A 19,537-nucleotide genomic window follows, 5' to 3' on the forward strand; every position below is an offset into this window, starting at 1 on the left:
CCCACCACATTCCGCAGTCTGCTCTATGGTTCGCTGAGAGATATGGTGTGATGTGTGAAAACAGTTATGATAGGGCATGACAGAGTACGGTTATGTTAACTCGGGTTAGCCGCGGGATGTGGTTTCAGCATAAATGAGGTATTAATTAAGTGTGAAAAATACACCGATCGCGTCGATGACTAAGACCGGTTGATCTATATAAAGTGAATTATGGAAACGACAACGAGGATCCCTCCGAATTTGTCTCATCAGCATCTAATGGGTGAAGAGCATCAAAATCCCTTAGGTGGACAACCGAAGCGGATTACCCCGGTGGAAAGGGTTGTCACATTACGCGAATGGCTAACCGTACTTGTATTATGCTTCGTTAATCTGATCAACTACATGGACAGATTTACTATCGCAGGTACGTGCCTAAACATCATGCCTGCGCAGTTGCGCACTTTTGTCTGTAAGTATGTACATACGTATACGACATTCTCACGATTACAAATTAAATTAATATCTCACTGAGATAGCCGATCATTTTTCATAACCAATCAGCCGGCTCTGCTCGTTGACGCGTCGTATCGAATCATCTTTCATAGACATTCTTCTTTCAATTAACTTAACGGACAATTTGTCTGAAGCTGCATACCTACCATAATTTATTCATATCACCAATTCAAGTTTCGTTCTTCGTCTCATGTTCTATGACATCTGACATTTTTATCCAATTTGATACCTGGGCTCGTTGGCATTGCAAATTTTTTTCAACTGTGTGATTCAAGTCGATTATTGAGTAAAGGACTTGCAATTTTTTTACAGCTTTCTGAAGCTGTTCACTTTTTGCAGAAGTTACAGCCGTTTATTCCACTTGCAAAGAGACCGTTTTAACCAAGATGTTGATCAAAATGTTTGGTTTATACCTCCCAATTCCTTGCACAATCATGACGAGTCATTATTGGTCACTTGTAAAGTAAGAGGTCAAATTTGTGATAATAAGGAGTTATTTCCCAAATTTCCCACAGGAATTTTGACAGACATTCAAAAGAATTACAACATAGGAGATGACTTGGGCGGCTTGCTTCAAACAGCCTTTATAGTAAGCTATATGATCTTTGCACCTTTATTTGGATACCTTGGAGATCGGTACAACAGAAAATTCATCATGAGTTTTGGAGTCTTTCTTTGGTGCCTTACAACCTTTATTGGCTCTTACATGCAGGTAACTGGGGGCTACTAAATATTCGTAGTTTTTTTTTATTCATCCCCATGATTATTATCAGATGAAGATTTTTCATTTCAGAGTTTCGAATGGTTTTTGGTATTTCGAATGTTCGTTGGTATTGGCGAGGCTAGTTACTCGACCATAGCCCCTACCATCATAAGCGACTTGTTCGTCAAAGACGTTCGATCAAAGATGCTAGCCCTGTTCTACTTTGCCATACCGGTCGGAAGGTGCGTCCTTGGCCTCCTTACTGATATAGAAAATACTTCAACAACCGTCGATCTTTCCTTAGTAAAATTAGAAAATAATATAAAAAATTGTGCATCATCAAACAGCATGAACAATAATTAATTTATCGTAAAACCACTTTCTGGGATAAGGTCTTCAACAGGATCTACTTTGTCTCCATAGCCTATCGATAAAATAATTCAGCTGTTATGTTCTAGTGGTTTAGGGTACATAACGGGGAGCAAGACTGCAGAATTTGCTGGTTCCTGGCACTGGGGGCTACGCGTTACCCCAGTATTAGGTATACTGGCAGTATTTCTGATTTTATTAGTGGTACAGGATCCTGTTAGGGGTGAAAGAGAAGGAGGGAGTCATATTCACAGCACTTCATGGACAGACGATATCAAATCCCTGTGTAGAAAGTAAGACTGAATAATTTTCAATTCAATTTCTTAATCGTGTCAACGAAAATGTTTATTCTCATAAAAAATAGAGGTATTCCTGTAATGAAAATTTATTTTTAGTCCTAGCTTCATGCTATCCACCGCAGGATTCACCTGCGTCTCATTCGTCGCTGGAGCATTGGCATGGTGGGGACCTTCGTTTATTCACTTGGCCCTCACACTCCAGCCTAATGGAGGAAAAGAAATTACCTTATCCGAGTGAGTTTTCTTACTACCTTTCAAAATTGTATCAAAGTTGTGTTTCTGCCAGTTAGAAAACTTGTATTTAAATTTCAAACATTGTTTAAACGCAGCCAGTATTATGTGTGAATTCTACTGTTTGGGTCAAATAATCATTTATATTTTTTACTTATATTTGAATACTTCTCATTCCTTTTGACGCTGTAACCTTTTTTTTATGACAAATGACTTATTTTCTTCTCTTTTACAGCGTTTCATACAAATTCGGAATCATAGCTATGATTGCGGGGATTATTGGAGTCCCGCTAGGATCAATTATGGCACAACGATTAAGGGTGAAATGGCGAAACGCGGATCCACTGATTTGTGCTGTTGGCTTACTTATTAGCACGCCTTTTCTTTTCTTCGGAATCATTACTGCCAGTACAAATTCAATTCTTTGTTATACCCTCATATTTTTTGGACAGCTCGCATTGAATCTTAACTGGTCAATTGTAGCTGATATGTTACTGGTAAGAAATTTTCATCAAAACATCAATAATTATCCTAATTTCAAAGTCAGGAGTATTATTTTGTGTCAGCACGTGAGACTTGTGTTAATTTTCTATGCTTTTTTTTTTTTTTTTTTATGTTCACAGTATGTCGTCCTACCGACAAGAAGGTCAACTGCAGAAGCTTTTCAAATTTTAATAGCACACATGTTAGGAGATGCGGGAAGTCCATATATTATTGGATTAGTAAGTATAAGAAATAATATGAATATCTTCTCTTGAGAAGTAACCCATTTGCAAATGACAGACCTCTGTAGATCAAGAATAAATAAGATGACACAATTGCACCGATTTAAAATCACATCATTTCTCAATGTAAACATATTGTAATAATTTATCGCTTGTAGGTATCTCAGGCATTGAAAAAGGCACTGAGCCCAACGACCCTCGTAATCGGCGATGAAGATAAAAATGAATACGACGCAGTGACTAAATTTCGTAGTCTACAATACGCCCTCTTCATAACAACATTTATCGAAATAATTGGTGGCCTTTTCTTCTTTTTCACGGCTCTGTACATACAGAAGGACAAGGCTGTAGTCGATCTTTCAATCGCAGGTAAGTGATGACTCAATCTTATTTCTGATCTTATTAATCGATATACAGTTATTAATATCTGACATGATAACTCGAGTGGCAGAAAAAACGGTATATACTTGTTCCTATTAATTTTCATACAAATACTTCAAGTAAACATAGAAATTGAATTTCAGTCAAATTCTCTTTTCTGTTAGTATTAGTGTTCTACGACTATGCAGTTATGAGTCTTATACCTGATTGGAATCAAATATAATACTTTAAAACTCTTGCCTTTACTATATGAATAGCGTCACTATCGTGCTAAATATAAACTTGGCATTTACTAACGCTGCCTATAAGCATAATGCAAAATACTTTGCACACATACCTTGAGCAATTCGTTCTATATGATTAATGTTACAATATTATATTAGTCAAGTATGGTAAAATGTATCTTTTTTATGAAGCTTTTGTAACATTTGCCTTATTGCTTCAAATGAGCATTGTGTCTTAAATACGAGATTGTCAAAGTTGGATTTCTACAAAATGAAACCCAAGTAGAATATTTTTAATGATGGTTAGTCGAGTGTATGACAATAAGCTCAATTTATAAGTATCATTTATCAGTGCAAAGCTGAAATAATAAAACAGTGTCATTAATATATCTCACACATGACGGCAGACCCATGTTTGATGTACAAATAGTGTACCTAATATAGAAAAAAGATCAATTATCGAATGAAAAAAAATTAATTTAACAATAGTAGAACTTGGTATTTCTTCTTTTTTTTCTTTTTTTTTTTTTTCAATTACAAAGTATCGAACGTAAAATATCCTTTGGTTGTGTTTTTTCTGGGTGCGTATTGTTGTGAAGGAAATTGAAAACGAGAACATTCCTACTATCTGTAACCGCATACTGTGTAATTTGTGATCATCTGAACAAGTTGGAATATGAAATAATTATTTTTAACTTAAAAATCGTCGTTTATCAACTAGAGTAAAACAAAGAAATTTACTCTTGGAGACGAACATGCAGTAACAGTGTTATCCGTGTATTCCCTGAATAAGTAACGAACGGGATTTTAGTGCATTATCATTTATTGTTTTGCACAGTACACGGGCTGGTTTCAAGTTTGCAGTTATCACAATCTCATACCGCTGTTTAACCAAGGTAGAGTTACAATGTATCATTTGGATTCTATACTTAATATACCCTAGTTAGTTTTAAACTTTTCAACTGTCTCAGTTCGATTATTCAGTTGGCGCTCAATTTATTTTATTTTACATGACAATATTACCCGGTTCTATTTTATTCGCCTGCTTAATTATACTTGATGTCATTTTTTCATTATACTGTAAATTTCCACGTCTGTACTGTAAACCATAACGTCCTGTAATGCAGATATTTTATTTTATTCGTACATTAGGAGCAATAGAGTTGAATCACACTTCCACCACTCGCTTCTACTAAATGGTGCATTCATTATTATATCCATTACTAAGCCTGGCTTAATTGATATGTAAAAAGCTGCACCTGAGTTTATAAAATAGCCAGATATCCTGCTACTGAAGTCAAGCTGAAAAATACTGCTATATTTTTTATTATTTAGTTTCTTGTGTATTCTTGCAACAGCGATGTTGATAGTTTTTAATTGTTATTTTATGTTCCAGCATTATAGATATTTTTTATTACTTATTTTTTTCGACGTTATTAAAAAATTATTCCAGAAATACAATGATTATCAACAAAATTAATCTCAGAGTTTGACGTTTCTTCAATAATATTCTTTGTTATATTTATACCTAGGTGGCAGATTTTCATAACGTCTGATCGCTTGAATTCCAGATTAATGTCATTTCTTCTACTATTAATGCAATGTATGATGCTAATTATTATAGGAATTTCTTCAAATAATCTCATTATTTCACTTTTTGATTAATTTATTGAATTCTATTAATTTTTCATAATCTTCCTCCTGAATATCAGCATTTTTGTCTTTCTGTATGCTTTGCATGTCTTTAATGTCTTACAGGTCTGATTTGGTGATTAATAGACAAGATGAATGTAAGAACAGAATTTAATTCTTGCTTGACGCCGAGAACTCAAAGGTCAGTTATTGAAAAACTACTAGTCAATTCTAATCATGGTTAAAACAACATTCATCCAACATTGAACTAACGATGATATAATTCATCTTGTCTATTTAATCACTTATATTTCCTAATCAGTGTTTTAACACTGTACTCGTTAAGGCTCTTAGAACGTGAACAATTAATGAAAAAGAAGAATGAAAATTTAAGCTGACAATGAACATAATATTTACTTTCAGATAAAAAGTTTTAATGATTTAATAACGGAGCCTTGACAGATATAATGTATCAGCTTGTTTGTTACGCTTATGACTTTTTTGATTGAAAGAATAACGATGTTTACACCGGGGCTTGTTGTATGGACTTTGGCAGCTTTAAACAGTATCTGTAAATGGTATATATAAATCGCAGCAAAGTTTATTACAAGTAGATACTACTGGGTTTTAATTTCAGTGCAACAAATTATAATTCGTTATATTATACTACATGTATAAAATTTTTTAATTTTTTCATCTTACGGCTTCCATGTTAGTTTCAAAAATATTTACCAATCAGATTTATCTAACTTCGTGAATAAAATTGATCACAGATAATTTCTCGACTTATTTTGAATCAAAATTAGCTTTGCAGGACTTGAATTGTACCAGACGTCAAGACAAATTTTGCAACAATAAATTAATAAGTTTAACGTTCTAATTTTACAAGTAAATTGATCCTTTTTTATTTTGTTGTGCTGTTAAAGTGAATACATGAATAAATTAAAAAAAAGAAAAAGAAACCGCTTCAATACAATTTTCTAATATGGTTAAAAATGCATGTAACATTTTATATAACATACAAACATCTTTCTTACAGAAAAATGTCTAGACACTAAGAATAATGGGCAGTCAGAATCAACGCGTTTATAGATCATCAGAGGGCTGCCACCTGATAGTGTGCTGTATATCTGGTATATAATTTATTTTCATGATTTCATATAACGCCTTATTAAGTGTTGATGTGGCAATCAATTTAAAATTAAGTTTACTTTTGTATCGAATTTCAAAATGATTTAGATTACAAGGAAATGTTCATTCCTGTCTCTGTAATGATACTTCTTTTTTCATCTCTCTATCTTCAAACGATAATGATTTATTATAAAGTATTTGTGACATTGTCAAGATGAAGGTTCTACTTTTGTCGTTAATAGAATATTCTTTTTTAATCATTAAATTGATTACCCGTTGCACATCCACTCGACATCATTTTTACGCTTGATTATTTTGTTTGGTTTCTGTAAGTTTTTTTTTGTTTTTTTTTCCCCATATGGTGTAGTTTCATGTGACTTTTGAGTTGTATGATCCTCGGTCAGTTGTCACGCGCACACTTGCACTAACTTTAAAAATTTACATCAACATATAATTACTTATTCAGGTCAGCAGTTCTGTACTATTTTAACTAGACAAAATTTTAACTACTGAAAACACGGGGTAGCATGGTGAAATATATTTGTTTAGTTGTTCTTTATCCAATAAATCTGGGCTATACATATATCTAAGGTATAGGCTTACAAATTTTGAAGCGTTAAATGGCTGCAGGATGGAGTGTTTTTGGGCATGCAATTACATATGTTTATTTTGTTTGTCAAAAGTGTCTGTCTCCTAAGGTCGCCAGATAGGTCGTTCTGTCTTGTGTCCTTAAGTTTTTTTTAACAAACGTAGTATTTGTTGTTGTTATAAATGAAATCTACCGTCACCGAACATTTACTTTATTTTTGTAAGATATTTTTAAAACCAAAGTCTAGATGTTATATAAATGTAAACAAAACAATTTGTTTGACTGATAAATGTGTACAATATAATCGTATCATTGTCTCGTAGAAAAGATTAAAGTATATATTTGGTAATTAATTAAACATAGAATTCAAATCAATTTTATTTATACCTAGTATTTTTTTCTTTCTTTTTTTTTCCCATCCCGGTTGGCATGATTTTACATTGTGCAGAGTCTCATTCGTTATTTTACTTTACTTTTGTCAATTGTCTTTTGTTATTCAATAAGGTGCTCTATTTTTGCGAACCGTCAGTTGTGCTTTTTGTGCATGCTGCATCCCCACTAATGATTGATAATGTAAATTACTACGGGAATATTCATGTTTCACGGGACTATTTCATTATTTTCACGAAACAATAGATATGTAGTGCTTTTATAATTAACAGAATTATGGTTTTGCAATGTATCATTTCTTAAGTCGTAGTCACTGAGATAATTTATTGTCCTATCAGCCAGTGAACTTCAACGTGCAAATCAACCCCTCCGCAATGTTTGAAAATAATTTTATAACGTCAACCGTATTTTTTCCATCGTTTCTCTACTTCAATATACTTCATTTCCAATTTTCTTCAGATGGTTGAACAGAAGAAATGGTATGCTCATATATGACAGAGATCATTATCGTATTTGTTGACTGATATTTATTAGGAAGAACACATTCCTCGTCGTTCGAAAAGATAACAATCAACTCGAACTATTGATAGAAAATGTTCTTGAGGTTTTTTCAATAAAGAAAACAATAGTATTTCATAAATCATATCATTTGAAAAACGGTATAACTATTGAATTACTTAATAACTTTCATTTCCACAGTATAAGAAATATTAATTAATCCACGTTCTGTTGCAGATGAAACAGTTTCAGAAACATTGCAATACTACGATGACGAGCTTCCAAATAGCACAACAAATTGAATGGAAAAACAGTGATTAAGAATTTCGGTTCTGTACTAACAAAGTTTTTTTTAAAAAACTAGCCTCTGTTTTGTTATAGAATTTTGTACAGGCTGGACTCGCCTTGAGGAGAAATGGAACCCAAAAAATGTTAGAGATACGTATGTTGAATGAACGGATCTTTGAGTATTGAATTGATATAGTATTTTTGTAATTTCTAGCGGGTAACATTTACAAGGTATTAGTGGCTTCCTCTGTTGTTTATACATCACTAATCTTACGATGCGATTATATTTAGCTGTAAAATTTGGAGGGGGTGTTAGAAAGAGACTTAAAAAAAACGATAACGATAGAGTTACTTAAACCATGATCTTTTCTCAGGTAGAGTAAAACGAAGAAAAAAAATTCATGCGAATCATGTGAAAGTATACTTTCACTGAACTCACTATTTATCATTATCGAATAAAACAATCAACTTTAATTTATTTGTGCAAAGTTGTAATTATTCTGAGATTTAAACAATATATTAATATCAGGCAACGGCATTTAATTTTTAAGTGGTAATTGTCATGAAATTGGTTTAGCGTTTGCAGTAAACCAGGTAAAATTCACATTAATGTTTTGCCTAAAATGATCGATTAAAAATTTATAAATATGCGTTATCTGTGTACATGTCAAAATTAAGTTTAGGATAATTGAATTAAATTTAAAATTCTTTTACTGTTTCTTAGCAAATACGTGAAATGCATATTTATTTGCTTCAGTACAACTGCGTTGCGCAAATAATATCAGCGGACGGTAGATCAAACATGTAACGATATCATGTCTAGTCTACTGTATGAGTTTCTAGTATAGTGAGAATAGATATCAAGTACGAAGATACAAATATAATTGCAGATGAGGAAATTTTTTAGATACAACAATGTATACTTATTGTTAGTTCCACAAGTTATCTGTTAGTTAACGACATCACAAAGTTAGAAGTAAATTATAATTGCTCGATACGCAAAATAGACAAAAGTTAAAAAAACAAAGTAAAGAGATTTTCAGGAAAGACAATTAGGTATACGTGTATCTAGATGCAATACAAGACTGGATATTTGTTATAAGTTTGAAGGAATATGCAACTTTGATACATTACCAAATTTTAGGAATATTAAATTCCGATTAAAGATGAAGAACAAAAATCATTGTATTAAATGGTAAGTGTTGTAAGGAGAGTTGGTATTTGAAACGAGTTTTGCAAATGCATCTCTACCTGATTGGAGTTTGCAAAAAAGTACTAGCAGATTGTATCTTTAAGCCATTCAAAGCGTAACTACTCTACTTCATCTTGCCATTATTTAACATACTGTATATACAGGCATAATTGAAACATTACTGCATGATTTTAGGATCTTCTAAAAATACTTTGCGTCATGTTTTTTTTTTGCAGCGTATAGGTAGATTCCTAGTCTGAGGATTGTTCGAAGGTTCTGTCTATTTATTTAATCATCAATACTTACATCACTGTTGTTTTTTAATGTATATTAAGGCTGGATGCTTTCTTAATTTTTGGTATAATTTACCAAAAACCTAAAACATATCGTGTATTTTTCAATAATATTTTTTTTCATTCTACGAATGAATATTTATTCTCGTCAAATCCTATGATCAAATGAATTTTTCTTGTTTATTGTACTTTTGCCGTATTTGTATATTTGCCACAAACATCCTTTTGCTTCCTGTATTTTTAAAGTTTCGCCTCACATTTCTAAATATTGTTTAAACTCTAGCCATATGTTCGGCTGCTATAATACTGGAGTTTCCATGTATGTATAATAAGGTTCTGTCACAATTGGCAGATAGGCACTAATGTATATTTGAAGTATTATCGTGCAACTGCGCTCATGGCATCACCACATGAATTGTACAGCAAAACATAATACCCTAATTACATGCGAAATATGAAATAAGAAACTGCCTCGAACTGTTAGATTTATAAAATATTGATTTCGGATATATGAAAAAATAAAATTAATAAAAATTTCGGTTTTCATAGAAAACAGTTTTATTAAATTTATTAAAAATTCATCACTGTAGATAGCCAGATACAACTGAAAAATGCTCGTTAAAAAAAATAAAGGTCAATGTACACGACTAAAAAGCTGAATTGAATGGAATTGTAACAAGTTCTGAAAAATGGTCATATAGGATCGGGAAAATAACATGATATGTATATGACTAGGATAACTAGACGATAAATTGAATAAGTTAGTCAGAAATGATATTCACTCATCGTCGCACATGTTTAATTGGGTTGAAAATTGACTGATGATATATGAGTACATATTAATATAAATTAATCTTCTTCGCTGTCACTGTACACATATATGTAAGGATGTTTCTCTATCATATCAATGTCTTTCTCAAGCTGTTTCAAAGCATCTTCCATCTGTGTTTTCCGCGTAATTCTGGGTAGCGTATCAATCACAAAAGGCAGACACTGGAACTCTTTTTGCAGTTCATCCCACTTCTTCTTCATACCCTGCGATACAGATGAGTTAATTTTTTTACCATCAGTTATGACTATTACTGTAAATTACATAGAATTTAAAAACAGTGCTAATTCAACATTTCGTAATTATGTTTACAGCGAAATGTTACCATTAACTATTGAACTTACTTCGAGAAGTTTTGCTCGTTCAGTTGCTGTAATATAACGACAAAGGGGTTGAACTCTCGTCTCGTCGTTCTCCTCCTCCTTCTTGATATTCTTTGACGACACAAAACTGGGTATCTTTCCATAATCCTGAAATTTAAATATAGTCACATTGAGGTAACAGTGATTCAATTATTGTTACAGCCAACGTTTATATTTTTTTTTCTTAACATTTTTCAGAATTCTATTACATTATCATTACGAACCGCTCTGTGAATGTAAATGGGCAGCAGACCACTGGCTTCTAAATCATGTGCCGAGCCATATCTTGTGTCGACGTAACGTTTTTTCGGCTGCTGAGGCCGCGATCTTTTTACATTAACAATATTTTCTAATTTGAAGTTTTTTCTCGCGGTTACAGTCGGATCTTGAGGTAATTCTGGTAATCCAGATTTTATGCTTCGTTTCACTGGCACCCAAGCTGGAAGTGACTTTGGATATCCGGGTCGTTTATAATGTACGTGTTTAATTTCGGGTCTTGGTGGCTCAATACGGCTTTTCTTTTTCAAAAACTGCGTAGGTGGGGTACGTGGCACACAGGCCACCCCAAAAGTGTGATGATCAAATTTCTTTGGTTCTACAGACTCCTCTTTTGTGAAATCTAGTTTTATCAAATCTTCACCCTTGAGTTTTGCAGGCTTCATATGATATTTCGAACGGTATCTGGTGAAGGTCAAGAAAGATTAGCGATTCATATTGAATGTTCGTACAGTTGTACAGGCTAGAAGCAGGTTCTCTCTCATTTACGTGATAGATGTCAAAAACTTGATGATAGAATTGACTTTTGTTAATATGAATATTCAAAACACTTTGTGCATCATTTTCTTCCAACTTACATGGGACTTTTAATTCGTTCTTCGACAATTTGTGGTATAAGATTGGTGACATGTTCAGTGTGTTCCTTAATTAAAACAGTAGACATTTTCGGGCCTTGTGTTAAATTCTTATATTTACTGTAATTTTAGATATTATTGCAAAGTATACGCAATTTGATCATTGTTGAACGTATTTTTATTTAGAATAGAATTCAAACAGCTGTAGCCTCTTTAAAGGAAAACTATTCATGTCTTCCTGTCATCCGCGTTTCTTCTCTGTAACAAAACGTGGCTAAGTAATATGTTTGTGTTGTTTCCTTAGCAACGTATATAAACGAAATTTGATGTTTGTTCAATACTTGGATGCGTATTGTCTTCAAATTTGTTATAAAACTCACTAGAGTTATGAATTCAATTATTGACCCTATTGTTTTCACAACTGCTGAGGTATTACTAATTTTTAATCAGCATTCTCCTCACAATTTTCGTTCGATTTATCTGACTCCTGAATTTTTTGGTGTTGTAATGTTGTAGCCCGTCGTTTGGATAAATTTCTAACAGGCGATCCACACTTTTTTTTGGTATTCAATACACGACTGTCGTACACAGCTGGTACTTCACAATATGGGCAAAGTGGTTCGTCGTATTGTTCATCCAAGGAAGGATGGAGTATTTGTGCACAAATTGGGCAGCTTCGATAGGTTACTGTAGATACTTGGAGCAGAGTTATAGCGCATCTAGGTAGTTTATGGCCTGATGGGCAGCTGGTTGCTTTCCACGAAATATCTGTTATTATTTCGCCACATATGTCACAAAGTTCAAGTTCCATTCGACTTAGATGGTCTGTAAAGCTCAAAGCTTTCTTTGCGTTTTGAATAGATACAGTTTCAATTCCTCCTTCCTGTTCGTCTGCTTCTTCTCCAGCCAAATAGACCTCGATATATGAGCGCAGTAGACTGGCGCAACGATATTGCATTGTCGACAAATCTTTCTTAGATCCTAATTCCAACAGGCGTCTGGTCGCCAAGCGCAGGAAAATTAAGGGATGAGCATCCGATGTTTCTTCTACAGTTCCTGCGATTTTTCTTGGAAATTTCTTCTTCTCATAAGATTCTGCTATCATAGAGGTCCACATGGTGATACGCAGATGGTAGTCCGATAATTTGTCCAAGTTTTCAGTAGCTGAAAACAACATGTCAGGAGGATCTTGGGACTTGAGAACTTGAACTCTGATCGATTCCAGACAATCCCAATATCTCATTATTGATCTGCTTTCATTCTTCATCAGCACATCACGAGCATTCCATTTTGGATTTCCTTCCATTGTAAATATACACAGTGTGCTGGGTTCTCGGTTGATCAAATGATCGTGCATAATGTCTGGACTTGTTACATTGAAAAATAAAGATTTGTTGTACGAACATGAAAGGCCCAAGTACTGAACACGAGCTGATGGTAAATTGTTTTTAATATCAATGTAGACTAAATTTTTATCCTCAAAACTAACTGCAAATAAGCAACCATCTTGCGTTGTAATTAGTAATACTCTGTCGCTTGCTTCAACCACACCTGAAAGAAAGAATTCATAAAAATAGAGTAAATATGACAACTCTCAGGTCTCGTGTAATTTGTTGAGGATAAAGATAGACCGTAATAAATAAGTCAATTACCTGTTATAGAATAGCCTCTGATATGAATATCATATGTATCTGTAATACTGCCGTTATGAGATGGTCGCAGCACACTCAAATAAGAACCCTTACAAATTACAACTAGCATCCCATGCTCCGCGCTATTCCAAACTTCGATGCAGCTAACAGGAATGCGATCTGCATCAGGCCAGTATTTGATTACTGTACAGTTTCTGGACTCATCATCAATGGCATTAAGTAAAACTGCGTCAACTTGGCCATCTGAGTACCCCAGAACAATAAGTACTTCTTTTTCCCAATGAATCCACTTTAATAAATTAATCCTTATGTTGCAGCGCATAATCTTTTGGAAGGCAATGGAAGGTTTGAATTTTTCATAGTCGTGTCGCAGCTCGGGAATACGCCACACAACTATTTCTGAATTACGGTATGCTACAACCAAATAAGCAAAGCATTCCTTCCCTGATTCATATAATTCACTCCAACAAATTGCGGTCGCTTGTAAACGCCTTAGGTGATCTCTCAGCTCAGTAGGTGGGGTCGTCATCAATTTGGCCCTAACTTCGCCACTGGATTCACCATGAATATTAGCGATCCAAGCCGCTGAAAGATCGCAAATAGAAAACCAGTTCTTTGACACTTTTACAAGAATATCAACAGCTCCGGCTGATGTGACGGTTGCCAACAGGCATTTATAGGGACTCGTCAAGCGCCAAGGGGACCAGCCCAAGCTCAACACTCGTGGCTCCATGTCTCTTGCTCCATTTATACTTGGCGTTATGGCTTCTTCCATTAAAAATAGGTAAAATTCCACTCGTTCCAACTTCCATAATACTGTATCAACTTCTTCATTCAACGATTGCGCCGGCAGTACTTCCGATGGGTGAATAAATGAACGTGAAAAATTGAACGTTGGGTACACGGATGATGGAGCAGGTATCAACTCCTAGAAAATTTGAATCGCGAAATTCTTGGCATTGATAAAGAGAATAAAAATTAGATGACAATATCAATATTTATTTTTTACTAAAAGTGTTGTTACTCACAAATACATGCACTCCTTTTTCAGTAAGAATGGATGTGTGGTTATCTGCAGACCATTGTACAGAAAAAGGTGCTGTAACTAACGGTGATACTGATATGCTGCACAGCTCCTTTGCCTGCATCGTTATTTTCTATACTTTGCTTTCTACGGCAGATAATTCCACTTCCACATGATTTCTGTGATCCAGCAAGTAGTTTGTTACTTTGTCCTCGTTCAAAATATCTATTACGCCATGAAAAATGTTACTACGAGACGAACTTCTCAATATTTCTAACACGAGTTGGCATAATTTCTTCTTGACCGATCTAGGATGATTTTACGGTTCTATTATCAATTAGTTGACAAAAAACAAAAATAAGAAGAAAAAACTGGATATTGTCCTATTAAAGAATTGAAATGCGTGAATTATGACCAAAATCTGTTGAACTTGCTTTGGAATACCAACGATAAAAATAAATGACGTAATACTGACCTAACCCTAATATTTAAACCTTAGCGGTTTTGCGAACGCTCACGGGTACTCGCATTCACATATTATTCATGACCCGTATTACAAAGTCGTATCGGTCGTATCATTGCAGCGTTGACTGAAGATATTGAATGAAGATTGCGCTACTGCTTATATTTTACGTTCGTATTTCATGCAATCGTAATATTGTTGTACGTACATACGATACATACAAAGCGAGAAAAAATGAACAATCAAACATTTATCAAATTTGATCGAAACAGTAGTCTAGTGGGAGGATATTAGATATTATCTGTAAAACAGCTTGGCAGAGCAATGCGTGGAACGTGAGTTTTAATAAAATGTACGCAGGCTTGTTAAATTAACTTTGAACACGTTTTAAAAATGCGTTCTAAGGTAAACGGATGTGTAATGTTATCATCAAATTACGTTGACCTACAAATTATGAGAAGTCTAGTGTTCGAAAAATAAATGCGTTTGCATGAAAATAAAAAAAAAAATGTTAAAAATCACGAGAAATGTGCGTACACAGAAAATAACAGGTGCAAATTGATTTCAAATAGTGAAGTGATGGCGTTGTATCGTGAAATACTAAATAATTATTGTTGCTGAAATTGAATTCGCCGAAAATTGGCATGATGCAAAAACGATGCCATAAGGAAAATTCGCTGGTTTGAAGTGCACAGATGTAATCTGTTATCTCTTGTTCAACTGACAAAGTTCTAATGAACTTTGGCATTTCGATTCGCCGAAAATTGGCATGATGCAAGAGCGTTTTTCTGCAAGGTAAATTCGCTGGTTTGAAGCGCACAGACGTAATTTCTCATCTCTTGTTTACCTGACAAAGCTTCAATGGACTCTGCCAATAACATTTTACCGGATCGTGTTTCATGGAGCATACGGTACTGCTGTGTTTTATCTCGAAGAGGAGCGCATGTAACCTAACTTTTTAAGAAGTTTAAAATTAACTGTCAGATATATAATTATCCGCGTGTGAGAACGCCCTCAAAATGACGTATTTTCGATTTTACATCGTCATCGCTGTCGTCTTGCTATGTGGTCTCGCTGAAGATCTACCTGAGGTAAAGGACAACTATTATTATTGCTTGACTACGCTTCAATAGTAAACAAACTCTAGTATGTAGTGGTTCACCGCAGCTTTCATACCTGTATATATATTATATAAATATTACAGACTCATAGCACAGGGCTGATTCAAGAACAAGATGATCCGTTGCTGATGATATCTACACTGAGTGGATCATTTATTGGTATAGGTCAACGATCCGGGAAGATACGCTGGCGTCAAGATGATGGTAAATAATATTTGGAATCTAAATGATGAGAACTGGACTTTTCATAAGTTATCAAAATCATTTTACATTAATTTGTAGACAAACAAGACTAAATCGACTTGCTTACTTAGATTAAGAACCCTGCGAACCAGACTCGCATACAATGCACAAGAAACAGCACTGCCTTCTGTTATGCTCAAGTATATACAAAGTAAAAAGTCTGTAAAAGACCAAAATACTTTAACTATATAGTTTGCTTTATCCCTAGTTTAGTGCTTATAATTAACATTCATTTCAGAACCAGCCGTCAAGGTGCCAGTCGATGTCTCTGAACCAGTTGTGTAAGCTTAGTGATTCTTAATTCGTAATTCTTACTAGCTGCTCGCACAATCTATATTTTCAATAAAAAGTCAGACTAATGGACCTGTTAACTCTGTGGACTATGCTATTGTTTTTTTCAGGCCGATGTTTTTGCCAGATCCAAAGGACGGCTCTCTTTATGTATTTTCGGCTGAATCAGAGGCAGTAAAAAAGCTGCCGTTCACGATTCCCCAATTGGTTGCTAGTAGTCCATGTCGTAGTAGTGATGGGATACTGTATACAGGACGTAAAACTGATACATGGTTTAGCATAGATCCTCACACTGGTGAAAGGGAACATCTGCTTGGTTTCGACAAAGTGGAATCCACCTGTCCTGTTAAGGTTCAAGATGCGGTGTTCGTCGGCAGAACGGAGTATAACATTATGATGGTCGACAGCAAACAGAAGGACAGAAAGTGGAATGTTACTTTTTACGATTACTCTGCATCAAAAATGAAGCCCGAAGGCACAGATAACTATGGTAATTGCAATACCATATTTAAACAGCTGGGTGTTGTCTGCAATGGAAGATCTCATCGCTAACAATATTTCAATTATGCCCTTCCATAGAACTCATACACTTCAGTACAAGTTCTACGGGTCGAATAGTGACTTTAGATCGACGACTCGGAGTTGCGTTATGGGAACTGGATTTAGAAAGTCCGGTAATTGCTGCTTACACCGTTAGTGATGATGGCCTAGTATCGGTACCATTCACAAGTGTTGCTGATGGAACTTTGGATCACCTTTTAAAGAGATTTAAAGCACGGCCCGGTGATATTCAGCTTTAGTAAGTCTTGCTCAATTACTTTCATCAATCATACTACCAAACCTTACCAAATATCTTACTCTTACTATGTCTAGTCCGACACTCTACGTGGGTGAACATAGACATGGATTATACGCTTTGCCATCCTTGGTTGATTCCATGAGTGCCACAATAACTACGAAGGCTGGCCATCTTCTGATTGAAGGACCGCTGATGTTGCCACCAGATTCAGACAACGAAGATGGTTCCTTATCAGAAAAACATATTCCAGTACCTCATATTTCAGATACGGATAATGATTCTCATAGCATTCCAGTGCAGAAAGGCGTAATTGTATTAGGTAAGGATTCTAGACAAAAGAGATGCAAATTAGCTCTGTTCTAATATACATCTATTATTTTATAAGGTCACTACCAAGTACCTCCTGAATATCAAGTTCAAAATCAACCGCTGCAGATCACAGGTCGTTCAGATCCTGTTATTCAAACCACTCCACCAACTCTTAATGTTACGAGAAAACAGGTGGTTGCTGTTCAAACTGAGAATGATGTTAACAGTACCATTGAGTACAAAGGTATGCGAAAGACTGTTCGAACGGTCTACAATGCCACGAAACTTTGGCTCAATCAACAAGAGAATAAAGGGCTCAAACTTGCCTTGATCATACTAATGGGGTCCCTAGTGGCTATGTTTTGGTATTTCAATGCACAATTTAAGGAATTCCAACAGTTGTCTCAGGTGATTACGGACGTGAACTAAGCCTATGAATTATTATTTAATTTGATATTTCTTGAACAGAACAAAAAAACGTTAATTTTTTTGATGATCAGTATGCAATATATCTCGTCAATTTGTCCAGGGCTCACGAGAAAACAGCCGAACGAGCAGTAATGGCAAAAGTGGTTACACTGCGATACCCGAAGATGTTGGAGAGGGATTGGTCAGAATAGGAAAAATCACTTTCAACACCGAAGAAATTTTGGGCAAGGGATGCGAAGGTACATTTGTGTACAAGTAAGTATAATCTTTCAAAATACGAATGCACAGTCGATGATAACCAAGTGTCGTTGATTTATTTCATTATTATTATCCAGAGGGGAATTCGACGGTCGCTCAGTAGCTGTAAAACGATTGTTGCCGGAGTGTTTTACATTCGCCGATCGGGAAGTAGCTTTGTTGAGAGAATCGGATGCCCATCCAAATGTTGTTCGATATTTCTGCACTGAACAGGACAGGATGTTCCGATATATTGCATTGGAGTTAGCTGAAGCAACTCTGCAGGATTATGTTGCTGGGCGATACAATGTTGATAAAATATCTGCTAAGGGTATTCTGAGACAAGCCACCGCAGGTCTTGCTCATCTTCACTTCTTAGATATAGGTATGTATATCGAACCATATAAAATAATTGAATTGACAATGCTAGATAATGCATATCAGCTGTCATTACATATGATTGATTATTCCAATCAATTCTTTCTGGTTACTTATTTATTTCCGTCATTACATAGTAGACACTCAAGTACCTCGAAATCTACTCACTGATAATGATCTGGATAAGTCTATCTTATTTACCGCGATTTTCTGCTGCAGTTCACAGGGATATTAAGCCCCACAATGTACTCCTCTCTGTCCCTGGACCTCGCGGAGAGGTCAGAGCCATGATATCGGACTTTGGACTTTGCAAAAAACTTCAGCTCGGTCGTATGTCTTTTTCGCGAAGGTCGGGAGTGACGGGAACTGATGGATGGATCGCACCTGAGATGCTCATTGGAGAGAGAACTACTTGCGCAGTTGATATATTCTCGCTCGGATGTGTCTTCTACTATGTTTTGTCGGGCGGGAAGCATCCGTTTGGCGATCCATTAAGAAGACAAGCAAATATTTTATGTAAGGAAAATTGTCTTGAAACATTTTTGTAATAAGACCCGAATCTTGAATTTCGTGACATTCTTTTTTCACTGCTACTACTCAAATTAGGTGGAGATAGCGATCTTTCAGTTCTTCAAGGGATATCCGCAAGCGATCGTGAATTAGCTTTGATTTTAATCAGGGCTATGATTGCTGGTACACCAGCTGATCGCCCACCGGCTACTGCCATTCACCAACATCCCATATTTTGGAGCGCTGCACAGATACTTGGATTTTTCCAGGTTGGCTTTGCACGAATCATCTAAGATACATAGAACAATGGATGTCAAATCGTCGAAATTTATTTATTGCATCTTAAATGTATGTAGGACGTCAGCGATAGAGTAGAAAAAGATGACCCAGACAGTCCAGCTCTGCTTGCTTTAGAATCTGGAGCATCTGCTGTTGTGCAAGAAGATTGGCGCTTACACATAGACGTCGAAGTTGCTACCGATCTTCGAAAATATCGAAGTTATCGTGGAGAGAGTGTCAGAGATTTGTTAAGAGCTCTTCGAAACAAGGTGATTTTATTTCTGAGTCGTGTCGGATTAGATATCAGCAAGAAAACTAAA

At 35.2% G+C, this 19,537-nt stretch overlaps 4 protein-coding genes across 10 annotated transcripts in view; 2 read left to right on the forward strand and 2 right to left on the reverse strand.

The window, feature by feature from the left end:
• Nucleotides 1–9,993, forward strand: spin (Protein spinster). Of its 4 annotated transcripts, none has more exons than XR_006881452.2 (10): nt 1–406; nt 1,011–1,207; nt 1,289–1,440; nt 1,657–1,860; nt 1,963–2,100; nt 2,333–2,594; nt 2,721–2,819; nt 2,981–3,191; nt 5,186–5,261; nt 6,099–6,192. XR_006881452.2 is itself a non-coding variant. In XM_046610473.2 (10 exons), the coding sequence occupies exons 1-9, from the start codon at nt 211–213 to the stop codon at nt 6,149–6,151; spliced, it is 1,512 nt and encodes a 503-aa protein (XP_046466429.1). In that variant the 5' UTR covers nt 1–210; the 3' UTR covers nt 6,152–6,192; nt 7,905–9,993. The 4 variants fall into 4 exon arrangements, 3 of the variants coding, with proteins under 3 accessions (XP_046466429.1, XP_046466428.1, XP_046466431.1); XM_046610473.2 differs by lacking the exon at nt 5,186–5,261 and adding an exon at nt 7,905–9,993; XM_046610472.2 differs by lacking the exons at nt 5,186–5,261; nt 6,099–6,192 and adding an exon at nt 7,905–9,993 and having other exon boundaries at nt 3–406.
• LOC124211427 (enkurin) lies at nt 8,028–11,626 on the reverse strand. Its single transcript, XM_046610484.2, has 4 exons — nt 11,486–11,626; nt 10,856–11,312; nt 10,614–10,739; nt 8,028–10,475 (listed from the first exon to the last, which is right to left on the reverse strand). The coding sequence occupies exons 1-4, from the start codon at nt 11,569–11,571 to the stop codon at nt 10,290–10,292; spliced, it is 855 nt and encodes a 284-aa protein (XP_046466440.1). The 5' UTR covers nt 11,572–11,626; the 3' UTR covers nt 8,028–10,289.
• On the reverse strand, nt 11,610–14,865 carry LOC124211420 (general transcription factor 3C polypeptide 4). 4 transcript variants are annotated; one of them, XM_046610469.2, is made up of 4 exons: nt 14,163–14,627; nt 13,135–14,062; nt 11,945–13,033; nt 11,610–11,740 (listed from the first exon to the last, which is right to left on the reverse strand). In XM_046610469.2, coding segments are annotated over exons 1-4 (2,139 nt in total). In that variant the 5' UTR covers nt 14,283–14,627; the 3' UTR covers nt 11,610–11,738. The 4 variants fall into 4 exon arrangements, with proteins under 4 accessions (XP_046466425.1, XP_068989232.1, XP_046466424.1 ...); XM_069133131.1 differs by having other exon boundaries at nt 11,625–11,740; nt 11,863–13,033; XM_046610468.2 differs by lacking the exon at nt 11,610–11,740 and adding an exon at nt 14,634–14,865 and having other exon boundaries at nt 11,923–13,033; nt 14,163–14,383.
• The window catches only part of Ire1 (serine/threonine-protein kinase/endoribonuclease Ire1), a 7,280-nt gene continuing 2,449 nt past the window's right edge, over nt 14,707–19,537 (forward strand). The window contains exons 1-12 of the mRNA XM_046610464.2: nt 14,707–15,712; nt 15,826–15,946; nt 16,224–16,266; nt 16,387–16,766; nt 16,856–17,075; nt 17,150–17,394; nt 17,461–17,792; nt 17,914–18,068; nt 18,149–18,435; nt 18,648–18,944; nt 19,035–19,207; nt 19,295–19,486. Of these exons, the coding sequence (XP_046466420.1) occupies nt 15,641–15,712; nt 15,826–15,946; nt 16,224–16,266; nt 16,387–16,766; nt 16,856–17,075; nt 17,150–17,394; nt 17,461–17,792; nt 17,914–18,068; nt 18,149–18,435; nt 18,648–18,944; nt 19,035–19,207; nt 19,295–19,486 (2,517 nt within the window). The 5' untranslated portion in view covers nt 14,707–15,640. The remainder of the gene's footprint in view (nt 15,713–15,825; nt 15,947–16,223; nt 16,267–16,386; nt 16,767–16,855; nt 17,076–17,149; nt 17,395–17,460; nt 17,793–17,913; nt 18,069–18,148; nt 18,436–18,647; nt 18,945–19,034; nt 19,208–19,294; nt 19,487–19,537) is intronic.

Source organism: Neodiprion pinetum, chromosome 2, assembly GCF_021155775.2.
Source record: "Neodiprion pinetum isolate iyNeoPine1 chromosome 2, iyNeoPine1.2, whole genome shotgun sequence".
Taxonomy (NCBI): domain Eukaryota; kingdom Metazoa; phylum Arthropoda; class Insecta; order Hymenoptera; family Diprionidae; genus Neodiprion; species Neodiprion pinetum.